Source organism: Camelus ferus, chromosome 5 (assembly GCF_009834535.1).
Source record: "Camelus ferus isolate YT-003-E chromosome 5, BCGSAC_Cfer_1.0, whole genome shotgun sequence".
Classification (NCBI taxonomy): domain Eukaryota; kingdom Metazoa; phylum Chordata; class Mammalia; order Artiodactyla; family Camelidae; genus Camelus; species Camelus ferus.
The window spans coordinates 87,952,296-87,969,707 of NC_045700.1; the positions used below are offsets into that span (position 1 = coordinate 87,952,296).

General features: G+C 39.5%; 1 protein-coding gene across 1 annotated transcript in view; it reads right to left on the minus strand.

Moving 5' to 3' along the window:
• Positions 1-17,412, minus strand: part of SPHKAP (SPHK1 interactor, AKAP domain containing) — a 135,574-nt gene that overhangs the window by 27,626 nt on the left and 90,536 nt on the right. Inside the window, 5 exon segments of the mRNA XM_032480415.1 lie at positions 1,979-2,760; positions 2,762-5,745; positions 6,895-7,150; positions 13,962-14,096; positions 15,949-16,008. Coding sequence (XP_032336306.1) covers positions 1,979-2,760; positions 2,762-5,745; positions 6,895-7,150; positions 13,962-14,096; positions 15,949-16,008 — 4,217 coding nt within the window.

Here is a 17,412-nt window from a genome sequence, read left to right on the forward strand (position 1 = left end):
AACTTCAATGACAACCACTATTTGATTTGAGCCTCCAACCATGAATCTTTTTGAACTATTAGTTCATGAATGCTCCCTAGCGAGGTTAGTTTTCACTAAAATTCTCAACTGCTTTATGATCTCCGTATTCAAGGAAATTCTAAGTCAGACACTTGGGACATAAAACAAGGGTTCTATTTTCGTGTATCTTAGGTTAATTCTAAAGAATTACATATTGGTTATTTTATTTCTTCAACTTTTTTTTTACTTTTTAAAAATTGAAGTATAGTCAGTTTACAATGTTGTGTCAATTTCTGGTGTATAGCATAATAGTTCAGTCATACATGTGTATATACACATATATTCATTTTCATATTCTTTTTCATTATAGGTTACTATAAGATATTGAATACAGTTCCCTGTGCTATACAGTAGAAACTTGTTGCTTATCTGTTTTATATACAGTAGTGTGTATCTGTTAATCCTAAACTCCTAATTTATCCCTCTCTTCTCCCCTTCCACCTTTGGTAACCATAAGTTTGTTTTCTATGCCTGTGAGTCTGTTTCTGTTTTGGGCATTTGTCTAAGTATGTTATTTCTATTAACTCATTTAATCATTACAATATATTACAGAGTGAAAAAACCTACCCTCTTGTTTCTTCAACTTTTTAATCACATTTAAAAATTGGTAATGCTACAAATTTCCTGGAGGTGGTGAATACTAATGTGAGGTATGGTACTCCTTTAAGACTTTCATAAGTATTGTCTATAGCTGGAGAATTACTGATATAAAAGAATGTGTCTTAATCAGCTTCATTTGGTTTAAGTTCATGGTCTTTTGCTTGTATGTTTTCATGCTTTCTTCCTCCTGCATTTTTCTAAGATTTAATTCAGTTGGAAAGCTATGTTCTTAGCACTAAGTAGCTAGAAAGGAAATACTCTAGTGCATCTGGACCACCCACCACCCATACCTTGTAATGATGCTTTATAGTGGTGAGGGGCATGAGCACCTGAAGATAGAACCCTTTTGCTTCCCTGATGGGGATGGGGAGGTATTGGAAGCTTTCAAGAGCTGGTGAAATTTAGGAAACTGTGTTCAACTTGTTATCTGAGGTTAAACATTTAAAAACCACAGGCTTTTTTGTACAGTTGGTGTATGTCTCCAAAAAGACCACACAGGCTATTTCTCAACTTATGTTTTCCAAGGCCAGTAGATTAAATTTTGTCTTCCTTTTCTTCTGTGTTTTTCAAAACTGTAACTATAGACCAAAAATTTCTTAAATGATACAATGGTCTCATATTCAAGAATTCTGTGAATGTGCTACAGAAGACGGGAGTTGTAAAAGGAACTGACACTTCCTTAAGCAGCCTGAGAGACATAAATTATCTTGCCTCAAATTCAAAATGCACTTACATCTGCATCACAATTTTCTGGAAAAGAACTATTGAAATAACAACATTCCAGGGTCGTTTTGCACTTCTGCTTTTGTGTTTATACCTTGCACCTAAAGGGCCAGCTCTTGTGGGACATAGTATCCTTGCAAAGCTCTTTAGAGCAAGACAAGAAAGAAAAACTTGAAAGGAGAGACCCTAGAGAGAAAGGATATCAAAATATTTAGTGTCAGAGTCCAATATTAAAATTTATTTAAATTAACTTTTTTCAAATGGACAAGTTGATTTTTTTTTGTTTGTTTTTTTGCTTGAAAATCGCCATGAGTTAGTTTCAAAACGTAGCATACTATGGAGGGTTGATTTTAATAGGGAGAACCACACTTCTTTTCTTCTGTTATATACATAAATTTAACATGTTTTAGAAATTTAAAAAATAAAAAAAAATTACTTCCATCTTACCATTGTAAGTGCATGTTACCCCTGGGAGGTCATTTACTATCTCAGGAATGCGGTTTTGCATCAACAGGTCACTAAGATTTAGAATAAATACTAAGATGCAAATTCCAGTCCCAGGGCCCTTGTCCCACCTAAAAGATCGTTCACTCACCCAGGGTTTTGGCAGGAACTCACAGCAGTGTCTCCACCCCTCACCGCATCTGGGAGTTTTTCCTCCTTTGCACTCTCTGCTGCTTCCTCTAGGGGGCTGCTTTTAAAAAGGACATGTTGGGATTCTCCAACACAATCTTCTCTCTGATCTGTTTCAATCTGAATTAAAGGCACTTCCCTTGAGCAAAGTGACCTCCTGGTGTGGCTTAGAGAGAGAGCATCACGGCACGAGGAAGTTTCCTTTTTAGAATCTAAACTGTTTTGACTTGTAAGAGGAGCAGCTTTGCTTGGAGACAACACTGGGGTATGTTTGCTTTCAGAAATAGAATTTTTCCTCGGGTAATCAACGGACTCCTGAACAAGAAGGGCTGGCCCACTTTGCACTCTGCTCGAAGCTGATTTGTTCGCACACTTCTCCACTTGCAAGGGAGAGACTCCAGAAGCCGGTTCAGCCTCCGCTGCCAGGATGTCGTCCGCTATAATTTTGTTCTTCCGCATGAGGGCTTCGATTGAGTTTGCCCACGTCTCGTGAATTAACATGTTTGTGATCTGGTCCGCCCCACCTCTCCGATACAAGCAAGAGTCAGATTTGCAGAGACCTGTTGAGGAAGCGCTACTGACCCGCTGGACGCTGAGGAAATCTTGCTGGCCCCTTTGAGCAAAGCTATCTAAGGAGTTGGCTTTGATGGGCACGTTCACCGTCAGCCTGGCGCCCAGGGATCTGCCATCGGGCATGGACGACTGTCTGTAACACAGAGGGGATCGCAGAGAAGGCGACAGCAAGTCCAGTGGCCCAGTCCTGGCTGCTTCGTCTGGAGGAAGTACCCTCTCTGCTCTCTCGTTCGATGTCCCGCAGCATGTACCTGTAGAACTCCTCGGTGATGCTCTCCGTGCTGGACTGCTTAGAGGCACAGCTTGACCTCACACTGAGGTGGTCATTTTTCCGGCAGGCTTGTTGCATCGCTGAGTTCAGGATGCTGCTGGCATTCTTGCCTGCGTAGTAATCCAGCAGTAACTCGAACCCTCGTCCTTCATTTTCCATCTGGCTCACCATGAACCTGGAAAACTCATCGGTGATGCTCTCACAGCTGGACTGCTTGGAGACGGAGCTGGCCCTGCTGACCGGCTGACTCAGGGCGCTCGTTAAGCCCAGGCTGTGTACATACGCCCTGGCGTCGGAGTCCTCCTCCGGAATGCTTTCGCAGCTGGAGGCCTTCAGCCGGTTCCACCTGTCTCCACTGAGTAACCGACTCCGGGGGTAGTTCTGGGCTTGCCAGACGCCGTCCACCACGGAGAACTCTGTGAGGTTCATGATCTTGGCTGCCACTTCGTTTGCAAAAGTACTGACAGAATCTGGGATGTCTTCAAGGTTCACTGACTCGTCCACAACCCTGTTCATCAGCTTCTCCTTAAGCTCCGGGTGCTCATCTGTTTTCCTCTTGATCTCGCTGAGCCGCGGGGGCTTGTGTTTCCTCACGGTGCCCCCACCGGCCTGGGTCTCCTTCTTCCTCTTCAAGGATCGGCAGGATAGGTTCGGGGTAACAAGAAACTCATTCCCTCTTTTCCACGCGCAGAACCAGGGTTGTTTTCCATTGGAGTTGTCAAGGCAAATCGCTGCGATTTCCGTTGCCATGGAGACAATCGTCTCTGCTAATTCTTCTGCAAAGTCTGTGATGCAGTGTATGTCTGCGTGTTTTGCCTGTAGCGTGGACTGAGCAGGAAGCAGCAAATCATTCCCTAACAAAGACGGGTTAACTTGAACGTCATTGTTTAGAGGTGAGGCACAATTGTATTTTTCTCCAGCGTTTGGATTGACACTGTCCTCAGCATCCTGGGAACTGCTGCTGCCCTTGCCAACTGTTGGTGTCATTTCTCTCTCCAAAGGGACTCTGCACTCATTCTCGTTGCGACTGGATGGTTGATGAGGGTTTTTTGTATCCTCACCCACCGTTCCTTTCAGATTTATTTCTTTGGGGGATGTTTCAGCAGACACTCTGGGACTACAGGTCAATTCAGATTGCAGTGTGGGGTTCTGGAAGAGGCCTGGCTTCTCTGGGCCCTTGCTGTCTTGCTTCGGGGGTGCATTGTCTACAAGATCATTGATAACAAGACACATGCCATGTGGATTGCTAAGCCGATGGCCGCTGGGGCACTCAGCGGCTTTTGTCCATGCTTGACTAGCAACCTGATCAGTTGGCTGGAAGTCTAATTCTGTTTCCCTCCATCTGATGGTCTCCTTAGAAAGAACGGTGGGACATTCACCAAACCTTACAATGTGGCTCATCTTCTTGAATGTGAAGCATATCACATTGAAGAGCAGTTGATTCGTACTTTCCATTAAAGCGTCCAGGGTTTCGGATGCGTGCCGGCCATCCTTGGGGTCGATTATTTTATTTTTCTGGTGAATTTCATCAATGGAATGCTTCAGGATAACATTGGACAGGGTCTGTGCTAGTTCATTCCCAAGGGCATTTTCTGAGCACAAGGTCTGAGGCTTGGAAACATTTTCTATGATTCTCCTGTTCATTGATTGCATGAGGTGGCCAATGCTGCCGTAGGTACGTGGCCTTGTTAAGATCAGAGCGGCCTCCTTGAGCAATGCCTCTGCAATGGCTTCGCTCCCCAGCTCCACGCTTTTCCCTGTCACTAAGCCACAAACTGGGGGGATTGCTGCGGAAGATTCAGCTGCAGACAGGAAGCCACCTGAAGCCACAGGACACTTCACCGCTCCAGGTTCGCCCAGGCCACAGACAGCAACGGCACCCGCCACCTGAGTCATGCCACATAGAGCAGACAGAAATGAGTATTCACTGATGGAGGGTTCCTCGAGTACCTGGGATGTTTGAGTTTCGACTGGTTCATTGCCTCCCAGAGGGAAGTTTGAAACCAGGGATTCTTGCTCCATTTTCAGTCTTTCTGTGGCCTGTGGACTGGAAATGGTTCCAATCACAGTGGCCGCACAGGCTAATGCCACTTCTAGAGCACTCTGGGGGTGTCTGCTGGAGTTCTCTCCAAAGAGGACACCTGAAGTTTCAAATGAGACATCTGTCTTGGGCCACGAGGAGATACTTGGCTCAGGGCCAGCATCACCACCATCTGGGCTCTGAACAATGACGATTTTGGGGAGCTCATTCCATGACTGAGGGACCATAGTATCTTTTGTGGAACAGCCACTGGGGCACAGAGCACTTCCTATGGAAGCACTGACTGCAGATTCCTGGGGTAGGGCAGGCTGAGACTGAGATAATCGAATAAATGCATCTTGCAGAACAGATTCTGCTAAATTTGTAGCATACTCGCCAGTTGTGGCTTCTTCATCTCGTCTGGGAAGAAGAGAGTTTGTGCCATCCTCATGGTCTCCTGGATCCAAGTTGCTGTCGCATTCAGAGAAAGTACCACACGTAGAAGGTCCATCTTTCTGAACCATCCTTGAGAAATAAGCATTGCCTGGAATATATAGTGCCCGTGATTTTTCCTCTTGACCTTTAAAATTTTCTGAATAATAATAATTTGTGGTTGGCCTTGCATTTGCGACAGCTTCCCCTTTCCATGCTAATGGCTTGGCTGAGGGACCTAGACTCTGCAGAGTTACATCTTCTGCTACTTTCCCCAGAGATCCTTCTGCTTTAATCAGTGGTGTATGACATTTACTAATGCATTTGTCTTCCAAAGTAGAAAGTAACATTTTCTTGTTGTAATTCCATTCCTCCTGAGTGGCTTCCTTTTTATTTTCTAAAACATTGGCTGAGATATTTATATTTTCATAACCTAGCGAAGAGAAAATGAGGGCCACTATTACTTTTTAGATGGCAAGTTCCCAGGAGTATAAAATAACATTTACTTTCTAAAAATGCCTTAAAGCATTGGGTACTGTTTTCTTTTTTTGGAAAATAACATTTTGAGTGTTTCCTCAAAGAAAATGATTCTGAAAAAGATTTTGAGTTTAATTGTGGACCGCCAGCTCAACAAAATGGCTTTCAATGTGGGATACAAATGGCAACACTAGAGTTGGGGAAAGCATTTGGGAGCTGAGGGCTGGTCATCCTGCTTCAGAAAGAAAGTAACCCAGACAATTGTGTCTTGTAGCTTCCCAGTGGGTACAGAGGAAGGAAGGATGATGTTTAGGCAACCTAAACAATGGGCCTTGTTGAAAGATTTCCTCTGAAGTTGGCACAGGACTTGCCCCAAGGACTGTGACAACAGAATCTGGGCATCCCTTCTTCTGTGGGGACAAGAAACCCATTGTTCTCTGAGCTTTATTAATGAATCAAAAGAAAGAATAAATAAATGGACGGTAAGCACTTTGCTGGGTTATTTTCTTCCATCCTCACAATAATAATAGTTAAATATAAAATATATATATGGTCAAATATAACAAATATATATATGTGTGTATATATATATACACTATATATAACTATAACGTTTATTATAGTTTTAAGGGCACTATTATACTCCCAAATTGTGGATAAGGAAACTGGGGCTCAGAAAGACAAGATAATGGGCCCCAGGTTGCAAATTTTACAGAGGCAGTGCTAGGATTCAGGCCAGTTTAACTCAGCTTCAACTAATAGATGTCCTTAGTGGAACTTAGGGAAGTTAACTTTCTTCCAAGTGATAGTCTTCATCTCTTAGCAAGCAGAGGATTTTGTTTTAAAACACATAGATTTCCTTCAGTATCCCTAAGGCATCTTTAGGGAGAGTGGGGCCGTCTAACCATTAAATCTGTTGAAGTGCATCAGTCAGCATCTTCACAAGTGTTTTATTATCCTCTCTCCCTCTTTAAACTCAGTAAGCGAAGATTGTGATGTGTCAGCCAAACTGACGTGGCCTGAAACTTTTCTGGAATTCCACCCAGACATTATTACAGGGTGACTAACTTCAGGATGCACATTTGTTTTACTGGAAAGTTCTCACCGTTCCTATACTCCTCCACCTCGCTTTCCTCCTCCAAGTGCTCAGATGCAGTGAGAAAGTCTTCTTCAATTGAAGACAAGGAACAGTTTGTGTCATCCTCCACTTTTAAGATGTTTGTATCCAGGTGGAGCTGCCGCTCCTGTATCAGCTCCAGACCAATCAAAAATTTGTTGATTTCAAAGATGATGCAATTGGTACTGTTTGGTCTATTCCCTCTTGCACACTGGACCAGGCAGATATCTGACAGCCAAGGACACTAACAGTGGACAGAGAAAAAGGCATTATTAAAAGAGAAAATATAAAACCACTGCCTCTGACCTTTCTTCTTCAATTAATCACTCCTGTTAGAAGGAGTGGGGATCTTCAAAATATTTGGAATATCTTCTGGGCTTATACTGATGAACTGCTTGAAAAAAATTCAAATGATGCTTGGGAACACAGGGTACCTAGGAGAAAGTTTGACTTAGTGGAAAGTAGGCCAGTTGAATCACATATTTTTGTTCTTTTCTGTCAAGGCAAAAATTTCACTGGGCAAAGTTTAGTGGGAACAGAAGACCTTATTCAAATAAGAGAGAGAGGCCAGAACTGAGTTGGACCACAACTCCACTGAAACAAAAGGCAATAGGGTTTTTAAGAGCTGGTATAGGGGGATTGAAGTCCATCTGTGTTTGCTAAGGAAAAGTAAACTTTTTTTTTCTTTTTTTTTTAATTTCAGAATGAGTTATTATTTATTTTTTAGTTGAAGTGTATATAGTCAGTTTACAATGTTGAGTCAATTTCTGGTGTACAGCATACATATACATACATAAATTTGTTTTCATATTCTTTTTCATCGGACGTTACTACAAGACACTGAATATAATTTCCTGTGCTATACAGAAGAAACTTATTGTTTATCTATTTTATATATATAGTTAGTATCTACAAATTTTGAACTCCCAATTTATCCCTTCCCAACCCTTTTCCCCCCAGTAACCATAAATTTGTTTTCTATGTCTGTGAATCTCTTCTTGTTTTATAAATAAGTTAATTTGTGTCTTTCTTTTAGATTCCACATGTAAGAGATATCATATGGTATTTTTCTTTCACTTTCTGGCTTACTTCACTTAGTATAACAATCTCCAGGTTCATCCATGTTGCTGCAAATGGCATTATTTTATTCTTTTTTATGGCTGAGTCATATTCCAATGTGTGTGTGTGTGTGTGTGTGTGTGTGTGTGTGTGTGTGTGTGTATAATGTCTTTATCCAGTCATCTGTTGATGGATATTTAGGTTGTTTCCATTTCCTGGCTATTGTGAATAGTGCTGCTATGAATACTGGGGTGTATGTATCTTTTCAAGTTAGAAAAAAATAAACTTTCTTATATCTTCAGAATTGGAGGTAGTTTTGCAAATTGGAGCAAAGTGCCCACAGAAGTTAGGTTCCTACCCTTCCAGACACAGAGGAATTAACTTCTTTGATGACTACATTTCAAGGAGATGGTTCCTAGGTAGGTCCTTGAGAAAGACATTTTTGGGTTGTAAAAGTATCAAAAGGCTTTTAAGATAATTTACATCTCAATAGGGCAGAGCAATAATTTATAATGATAAGTTTTCTAGAGTAAATGTTCTGAGAAAAGAGAGGTCCAGGGCTAGAGTCAGGAAGAAGGCTGTATAATGTTTCATCAGGCTGAGGGGGATGTAAGGCTGTCTTGGGCACTCCTCTTGATTAAATTGAGTCCCATGTTCTCAGACCAATATCTTTTTCTGCCTTGATGCTACTCAGTAGAACTTCTGCCAGTATTTCAGATGGATAACAAGTGTTCTATCGACTACAATTATAGTTTATAATTTGCATTGCTCATTTGAAGAAGCAGCCAAAACGAGATTTTAAAAAACCCACTGGAAGTAGAGGAATTCTTTTAAAAGACGGGTGGATGGGGACAGCAGTGAAGGAGGCTCAGATCATTAGATCACATTCCACTGAGACCTGTTAATTCTGTTCAGTTCTAAGGCTACAGACCATCTCCCCATTCTCCACTACACATTTGCACTATTCATAGTGATATTCAATAAACTAGTAATAAAAAAGGTTCAATTGTCTGTGCATAGATTACTAGTAAATCACAAACATGTCTTGTACGCTGGGGTTTTAATTTTTTAAAAGGAACAATATACTGATTTATAGTAATTTTTAGGAGAAAATTCTTTGAATGGAAACAAAAGTTACTAGGCAGGGGGAAGCTAAATAAAGTGGAATTTGAAATGTTTGGAAAAATATGTTATGTCTAAATGTTCAACTTACAAAGGGGATTATTTAAATGTGTTTATCTGTGGGTGGGGTTAATCAGGTCTAATCCTAGTTAACTTGCCATTTCAGAATCCTTGAGTCTGAATGTATGTGTATGTGAGTGGTGAGTATGTGTGTATACAGAAGAGTAATGCACAGAGACATCCATATTATATTTCTGAAAGTAGTGTATGTTTTTCTTATATAAATATCATTTATCTATCTCTTTGATTGACTATAATTAGAATAATTCTAGGACAGATGATTTTCTTTTTTTTTTTTTTTTTCACCTTTTTTTATTTAATAGAGATACTGGGGATTGAACCCAGGACCTCCTGCATGCTAAGCATGCACTCTACCATTGAGCTAAATCCCTCCCCGCTAGGACAGATGATTATAAAATGAAAAAAATTCAGTCATTCTCCTGGGAACCCAGGGATCCCTAAGAGGCTCAGAAATAGAATTTACCTATGTACATATGTGATTATGTCTGTTTCTCAAGGAAGGTGGCCCATGACCTTCCTTTTCAAAGTGGGGTGTGTACTAGCAGCCTCAGCATCACATGGGGGCTTGTTAGAAATGTATAATGTCAGGCCCTGTCCCACATTTACTAGACCAGAAAATGCATTTTTAAGGAATCTTTTGGTGATTGCTACAGACATTAACATTTGAGAAGAACTGATCTATAGCTTTTATGAAATCCACAAAGGGTCTGTGATCCCCCCCATGGTGAGGACCCATTGCTATAGAAGAACAATCAGCTGCTTGAGTAATTTTCTTTCTACCGAATTCAGACATAATACATGAAAGTGAAATTTATCAGATACTTTCTGAATGCCTATTATAGGCAATGTATGCTGGGAGGTGCAGACATGAATCAAATAATTACCCTGGAGGATGGGACACAATGTACTCCCGGCAGATCAGACATGAATAAAAATAAAAATAGAGTCTAACCATACGACGTTGCCAGATTTGCAGATCAAAATAACTGCATGTTGGTCATTTCATATCATTTAGATTAAACATACATATAACATAAGGTGAAATGGGGGTAAGAATCAAAAGAAGTATTAACAAAATGGTAAGAGCAGTTACGTAATACTTCAAGACAGACAGGGAAAGGATGCTACTAGATGTGCAATGTTACACAGGTACTCTTAGGAAGAAAATGTATTTTCTTAACAACCTTCCTGAAAGTAAGTAAGCATCCTGGGAGTCTTAGGTAAGTGGTGGCAAACAGCACAGCCTGTAAAATAATGGCAGATATTATCGTGTAATTTTTATGGTAGTCTATTCAGTGCTTTGCATATCTTACTACTTCCAATGCAAACAATTTTCTGTGAGGTTGCTAGTGCTACTGATCTGTTACAGATAAGAAATCAGAGGCACAAAAAGGCTAAGTGGTTCTTTCAAGGTCACATAAATATAAAGAGGAAGAGCCAGCATTGCAGTCCAGGACTGCTGGATTCCAAGACCTGTGTCCTTTCCAATTTTCCTCATGGCCTCCTGGTCCAACCAACAAAGATCCAGCATGCACAATCAAGGCATGTGCAGTGTGAAAAGGATGGTGGGTTGCACCTGGGCACTCAGTACTATTATGTCTTTGTCTCAGAGAAAGAACAGCCACAGATCTTATTGGAAGTAATCAGCATCTCAGAAAAATGTCTTTTTGTAGGAAAATAACTAATTTTACTTGTATCTTCCATTTGGTATTTTACTTGACTGTTGGCTGTCATAATGATTATTTTTCTTAAGAGTTTTTTCAGAGTCTTATCCTAAGACTCTATTAAGGATGATCTGGGGAAGAGAAAGGGAATTGCTCTGTTGCCTCCTCACTTGCTGCTCACTTGAATGCATTCATTAGTCTTTTGAGACGCATATGCGTGGGTAGTTGTGTGTGTGTGTGTATGTGTATAATATTCACAGAAAGAAAGTTTCAGAGAATACCAGAATGTAAGTAAGTAGCTCCATGAAAGCAAGGTGTCTGACTTATTTACCACCATCACCTCAGCATCTGGTGCATAATAAATATTTGTTGAATGAGTGAACACAGGAATGAATGAGGGATGTTATGAATATTTTCTTAACATTTCACCCAACGTATAACTTAATTGTAAAACAATGTAGCAGTGCAAGAAAGCAGTAGAGCTGTTACTTGCTGAGGTAAACAAAACAAAGACATGAATAAACAAAGAGAAAACTGCTCACAGATTACAAAACTCCTCAGGAAGCAGAAAAGGCACTCTCTACATCATCCTAGCAGCAACATTGTGTTTTTCTTGCTCAAAGGAGCCTAGCCAGTTTGTAAATGGATGATTACTCCTGGTGTTCTCAGTACTCCACCAATGATAACTTACTATACTTTAAATATCATTTTCTTTCTACTTCACCTTCCTTCGTTTTTTTTTTTTTTTTTTGAATATAGAAAGAAAATAAAACACTTTGCATTTAAATAGTCCTTTGTACTTCTCAAGGTGCTTTCGGTATTTTTCCGTTTTATCACTCTGACTAGTCTTTGAGACTAGAGGAAACATGTTTATTTTTATATTTCCATTTTATAGAAAAAGAAATTAAAGTTAAAAGAACTTTATCCAGACTAGTGAAAATTTTAGGCTGACCACTGCATTCTTCTTTGGTATTGTCATTTCCTGGATCAAGGGTGCCAAGTGGCCTGCTGATTCCCTTCTTCACTGGATCAGTGGGAACATGAGCTGTGCCCTCGGGATGGATTTAGACTTCCCCGATTAACCCAGCTCAAGCTGCCTCTGCCAATATCTCCATCCTTACTTATGGATTAACGGGTAATGAACTTTCATGGGGCATGGTGGTCAAACTTGGAATTCCCCTAACAAGTAGGTACTGGCTATGGTTGACTAAGATGGATTCAGCGTTGGCACAATGCTCCAACACTGTTGACCTTTTAAAACGTATGGGCTGTGGTACCTCCAAAATGATGTAGTCCTTTGGGAGACTACAGAAGGGTGAAGAGATGCAGAGAAAGTGGTGAGGGCTTTTGGAATAAAGAAGAGTGAAATATTTAAGAATGTTGTAGCTTGCTGGCAATTCTTGACAGGTCCTAGGAATGTACACAAAATTTTGAACATGTTTTTGCTGGATAATCATTAATGAGTTCTGGGCAGTTCGACTTTCCCTGGCACCAGTGAACATCTGTGTTACCTTTGAGATCCAACATCATTCACCCTTCTTCTGGTTCTCATATCCTGGGAAGCACCATTTTCTGGCCCACTCACAGTCTAAGTGAGTCACAAGGAGCTAATTCATTTCCTACTCCAGAAGTTATCATGTGACTCAGGACTGGCCAATCTGAACACTGCTTTCTCAGGCCATGGTGATTGATTCAGAAATGGACGTGACACATGAGGTCCAGCAGCCCACCATGAGGCTATTTCTGGGAGCTACCTGGAGCAGACACTCACTCCTTCTTGCTATTCTTGAATCCAAAGGGGTGTTGCCTCTGTGCAGACAGAGCTTGTCTGGTGATCGGATAAACAGAGAAAAAGCAGGAAAGAGGCCACCAGAGAAAATCCATGTCCTGATGACATTGGTTAAGTCCCTGTATTTAATCTACCTACTGGATTTTTTAGTGACATGAGACAGTACATTCTCTTTGAGCTTAAGCCAATTTCCTGTTATATTTCATCATAAACCCTAACAGTCCTGGTGCAGAAATACTCTTAAAACTCAGGTTTTAAAATTATTTTCAATTATCATGATTTTGCCTAATATAAAGAGGGCATTTAAAGCCATTTCTGTGTTCTCCTTTCAAAACTATTAATTTTCCTCCTAAGGAAACAAGGTGTTAGATTGACTGGGAAGCATTTTGTTCTAGTCTTGATAAGCAAATTGTAATGAACTCTGTGTAGATTTTCACTAAGCATCTGGAGTACAGCAAGAAATAGTGGGTGGGCCTCTGAAGTTTTTGATATTGTGATGGATTAAAGAATAAAAGAAGATTTAAAACTTTCCAGCGAAATTAAAACTCAAGGAAGAACAATTTGGAAGAAAACAAATGCTCATTATTTTTATCTGTAGCTGTCACTACCAACATATCTTACTTGAAAAACTTTGCCGTCTTTTACACAGTGTATCTTTAGCGATCTTTTATGTATTTTTCTGTAAATAGGTTAAATAATTTAAATTTTAAAGCTTTCTTCAATGTTATAATGATTTATCTAATAATAATGAACATTAGTAGGCTGAATGTTAATAGTATTTTAATTCCTACTTTATTTTTAGTAACAGTCTTTTCTTCTGGGGATTTCATTTTTGGGCTTAGAAAACTCCATTTACATCTTTGGGACTGCTATCCTGTATTTATTAGCTTGGCTGGTTTGGTATATCCCAGGAAATAAATAACACCCAGAAAGAAGAAATTATGCAGTTCTGGATCCACATGGTATGAATTAGAATTTTGCTATTATTCCTGAAATAGAAGGCAATTCTATTTTTCATTACCCAGGAGATTTGTAGAAAGCCAAGTGAACCAACCAATGCCTAGTGTGTCCACTCTAGTTTAAGCATAACTTAGCACCATAAACTTGAGAAGATAATACATGTTAGGAGTTGACGTAAGGGAAACTGTGTCAAACTATGAGGGGCCATATTTAGGAAAAAAACAAGAAAAGCCTATTCTTGAATACAAACACTTTTAAACTCTTAAGCTATGGGAATTTATATATAGCATCTATGGGAGCCTCATACTGCTTTGTGCTAAGAACTGACCACAGGTAACTTATTACGATTGAATAGTTTATCAAGAGCTTGTATGTCTTACCTGTGAAAGTTCAAAATCTGCCTGGAGATTTCCAGATGTTAACCCACTTAGGAGGACAATTTCATTCTCTTTTGGCTGTTGAACATTCATGGAGCTGATAAGTTTTGGAAGATCTGGCGAAACGTTGACCAGTTTCTGTAGGACAAGGATCTTTATTAGTTTAGATGATTTATTTTCACTTCCAAAATACTACCCCAAAACTACTTCCCTTGCAAAAATAATATATTCATATAATTACTCATAATAGAGATTACTTAGTCTGCTAAAATTGTTACTAGGTGAGATTGTGTAAAGTTGAAGCACAAAGGTTTAGATTGGAACAGAAAATTTCCCAAGCATAAAGATTTAAACATTTTTCAGTTCTAAATTTCCCAAAGAAAACACTTAATGATTATTGTGACACCAGAGGAATACATAATAGTTTGGGAATGCTTTTTCCTTTTAAGTCCTTGGATAAGAGACTCATTGACTCATAATCATATGTTCTAATAAAACCTATAATAACAACATCAATAATAAAATAATTACTAGCATTGCTTTTTCTGCAATATAAGTCACCATATCCAGGACTGTACATATGTTACATCACTACATTCAATTCCTACAACACCCTTATATGAATTAGGCACCACTGTTACTTTCTTTTTACACATAAGTAGCCTGAGACCCGGAGAAGATTAATATCCTGAACAACTTTATGTAGCTAAATCAGCTTACGTACGTACTTAGGCAAAGCAGGAAACTGTCTCAAATCACTCATAAAGTCTTTAAGAACACTGCTTTTTTTTGCTTTAGTCTTTTTGTTGTAGTAGACATCTATACTTTTTTTTTTTACATATCAACAAAAAGAATTTCAAAACCTGAGAACACAAGTGGAGAACACTAAGAAATTCATACACAACTCAGATTAGTTAGAAATACGCATTTACATATGCATTTTACAGACTCTAAAAATGTAATTTTTATAATATTACTACATGTCCATTTCACATATATTTAAAAATTAAAATGTCATCTATTTACATATTTAAATACTGTAATAGCTGTTTGAAAGATTACCATGGAAACATTTTTGTTTCCATGGAAATCACATTAATCGAAGAGATAAGAGTAGGAAAAAATGCTGTTAAGTTATAGGGCATCTCTTCTATGTCATAAGGTTTGAAGGAAACACAGTTCTTAAGATGCCAACTTGCTTTCTTCCTTCCCCTCTCTCTTTAATGGCCTCTGCACCGTAATTCCATCAAATGAAATTATATGTACAATTTCCTTTGAAGATCTCGCCAGTACTGCACAAGTAAGTGATATTTGGAGTTCAGTGGAAATCTATAACAAATAAGCTGTATGGGCAATTGAGTTTGAGAAGCTTCAGGTGCAACATTATCAAGACAAGAACATTATAGGAGTGAGTGATTTCAGGTCTCCTGTCCTGTGTGACAATCAAGCTGCATATGGTGTGCTATTATACATTAAACATTAAACAGTGCTACACCAACCAGTGAAATCAAACCATCTTCAGCTGTGGGCATGAAATGATAATCGTAGCACACCAATTAATTCCTCCCACTGTACCCACAGGCTCTGGTTTCAAAGGACTGATTAGATCTTCAAGTGTTTGCATATTGCCAAGGATTTACAACAGGATCCTTGCAACCTTGGATGAGCTCGGAATATTTAGCTGTTGCAGAATGCAAAAAGTTTGGGTCCCAGGTGACTGTAGGGCTGGGAAACCAAGGTTAGATAGAAAACACTTGATGAAAGTAGCAGGAAGAAGCAAACCTCATAGCCAGAGGGTGGGGCTGGCTGGTAACAAGTTTTGTAAAAACCTCGGAAAAGTCATTGCAGACAGGATGGGCTGTGATAAAACCTTCTAATTAAAGAGTCTCCTACAAAATGAGCATCATTTACAGTGAAATCAGGTTGGTTCTCTCATGAATACAGCTAGCCCTAGAAGTGAGCTCCTGGAGAGCTCAGCTCTCAGTGTTACCTGCTGTAGGTGCTCCGTGCTGCACGCATCCTTGTTTACATCCAGGTTCACAAAGCAGACCTGGGAAAGAGGGCAGGTAACATCAGTCAAGTGAGAAATCTGGTGGCCTTTTTGAGGAAAGCAGATACTAGTTTGGGGCAAAGGACTTGAGAGTTGTACACATTTTGTGTAGTTGATCTGGCATAGAAACAGCCATCTTACCTTTGGGCTTCCGTAAAAATCTACAACATCCTATTCATAATTCCCACTGAACCCACCAAATGCCCTCTGCCCCATGGCAGGACAAACAAAACAAAGCCTCTTTATATGAGAGCCAGTGTTAACAGTCCCAACAAAACTTTCAGGTTTATAAAGCGTTGTCGAATCTCATGAAATAAGAAAAAGACTTGTAATACTCTCAACCTCTGTTTATAACTACAACAAACACTTCTTGCAGTTTCCCTCTTTCCTCTCATTTTCTGCTCCCTTTCTCCACCCACTTTTCATATCATCTATGATAAATGGATTTCTCTTTGTCTCATTGTTTGAGTTAATTTTAATGTATTTAATCTCGCAGAGTTTGCCTCTTTTTTAGCTATCTTAAATAAATGTTTTAATAAATAAGAGTACAAAAATAATAGCCACAGTATTATATAACAATTCAGAGCAACAATATAATACATCACACAGGTTAAAAAAAAAAAGAAAAGAATCTGCTACGGTCATTCAGACGGGGATGGGGAAAAGAAAATTTTAAGAAAAGTCTCAAAGGGGCGAGATATGCTCTTGAGTGATGAATAGGATTTTGATGGGGAGGGAGAGCGGTGCATGTCCCCAGTAGTTCAGATAGCATGAGTGATAACTGGAAGGTAGGAAAGTGCAACACACTGTAAAGAAACAGGGAGAGAGTCGATTGCAACACAGACCTGGAGAAAGAAAAGTGTCAGAAACAGGTCTTGGAAGGTTCATGTCAAATGAGGTAATGCAAATGCAGTTTTACAGTAGTTTGCTAAAAATCATCCAAACGTTTTTATTCTTAACAAGTTGATCTGATCATACAAAACTGAGGACATTAATTATCTGGGTATTTAGTCAGATGTTTGGACTTAAGTAGGCGCCTCCAAGCATATGGGGCCTTTTGATTTCAGTTAGTTGTTTGAGGTCATGGTTTCTTAGAGTCCATTCTTTTTCTTTTTGAGGTTAAAAAAGAACCATAATTAAAAGATTTTTGGGAAAAATTTAAAGACTAAAATTGTTATATATTGCTGAAGGGCAAAGATCACTGCTGTTTTACTCCCAAATATTGGGAGATTTCTTCCATTTCCTGTGTTCACAGTATCATTGCAGTGCATCCTTAGGGAAGAGTGTCTCCTTGTTAAGAATAACTTGATGGTGGGGGGAGGCTATGGCTCAGTTGTAGAGCGTGTGCTTAGCCTGCATGAGGTCCTGGGTTCAATCCCCAGTGCCTCCATTACAATAAATAAA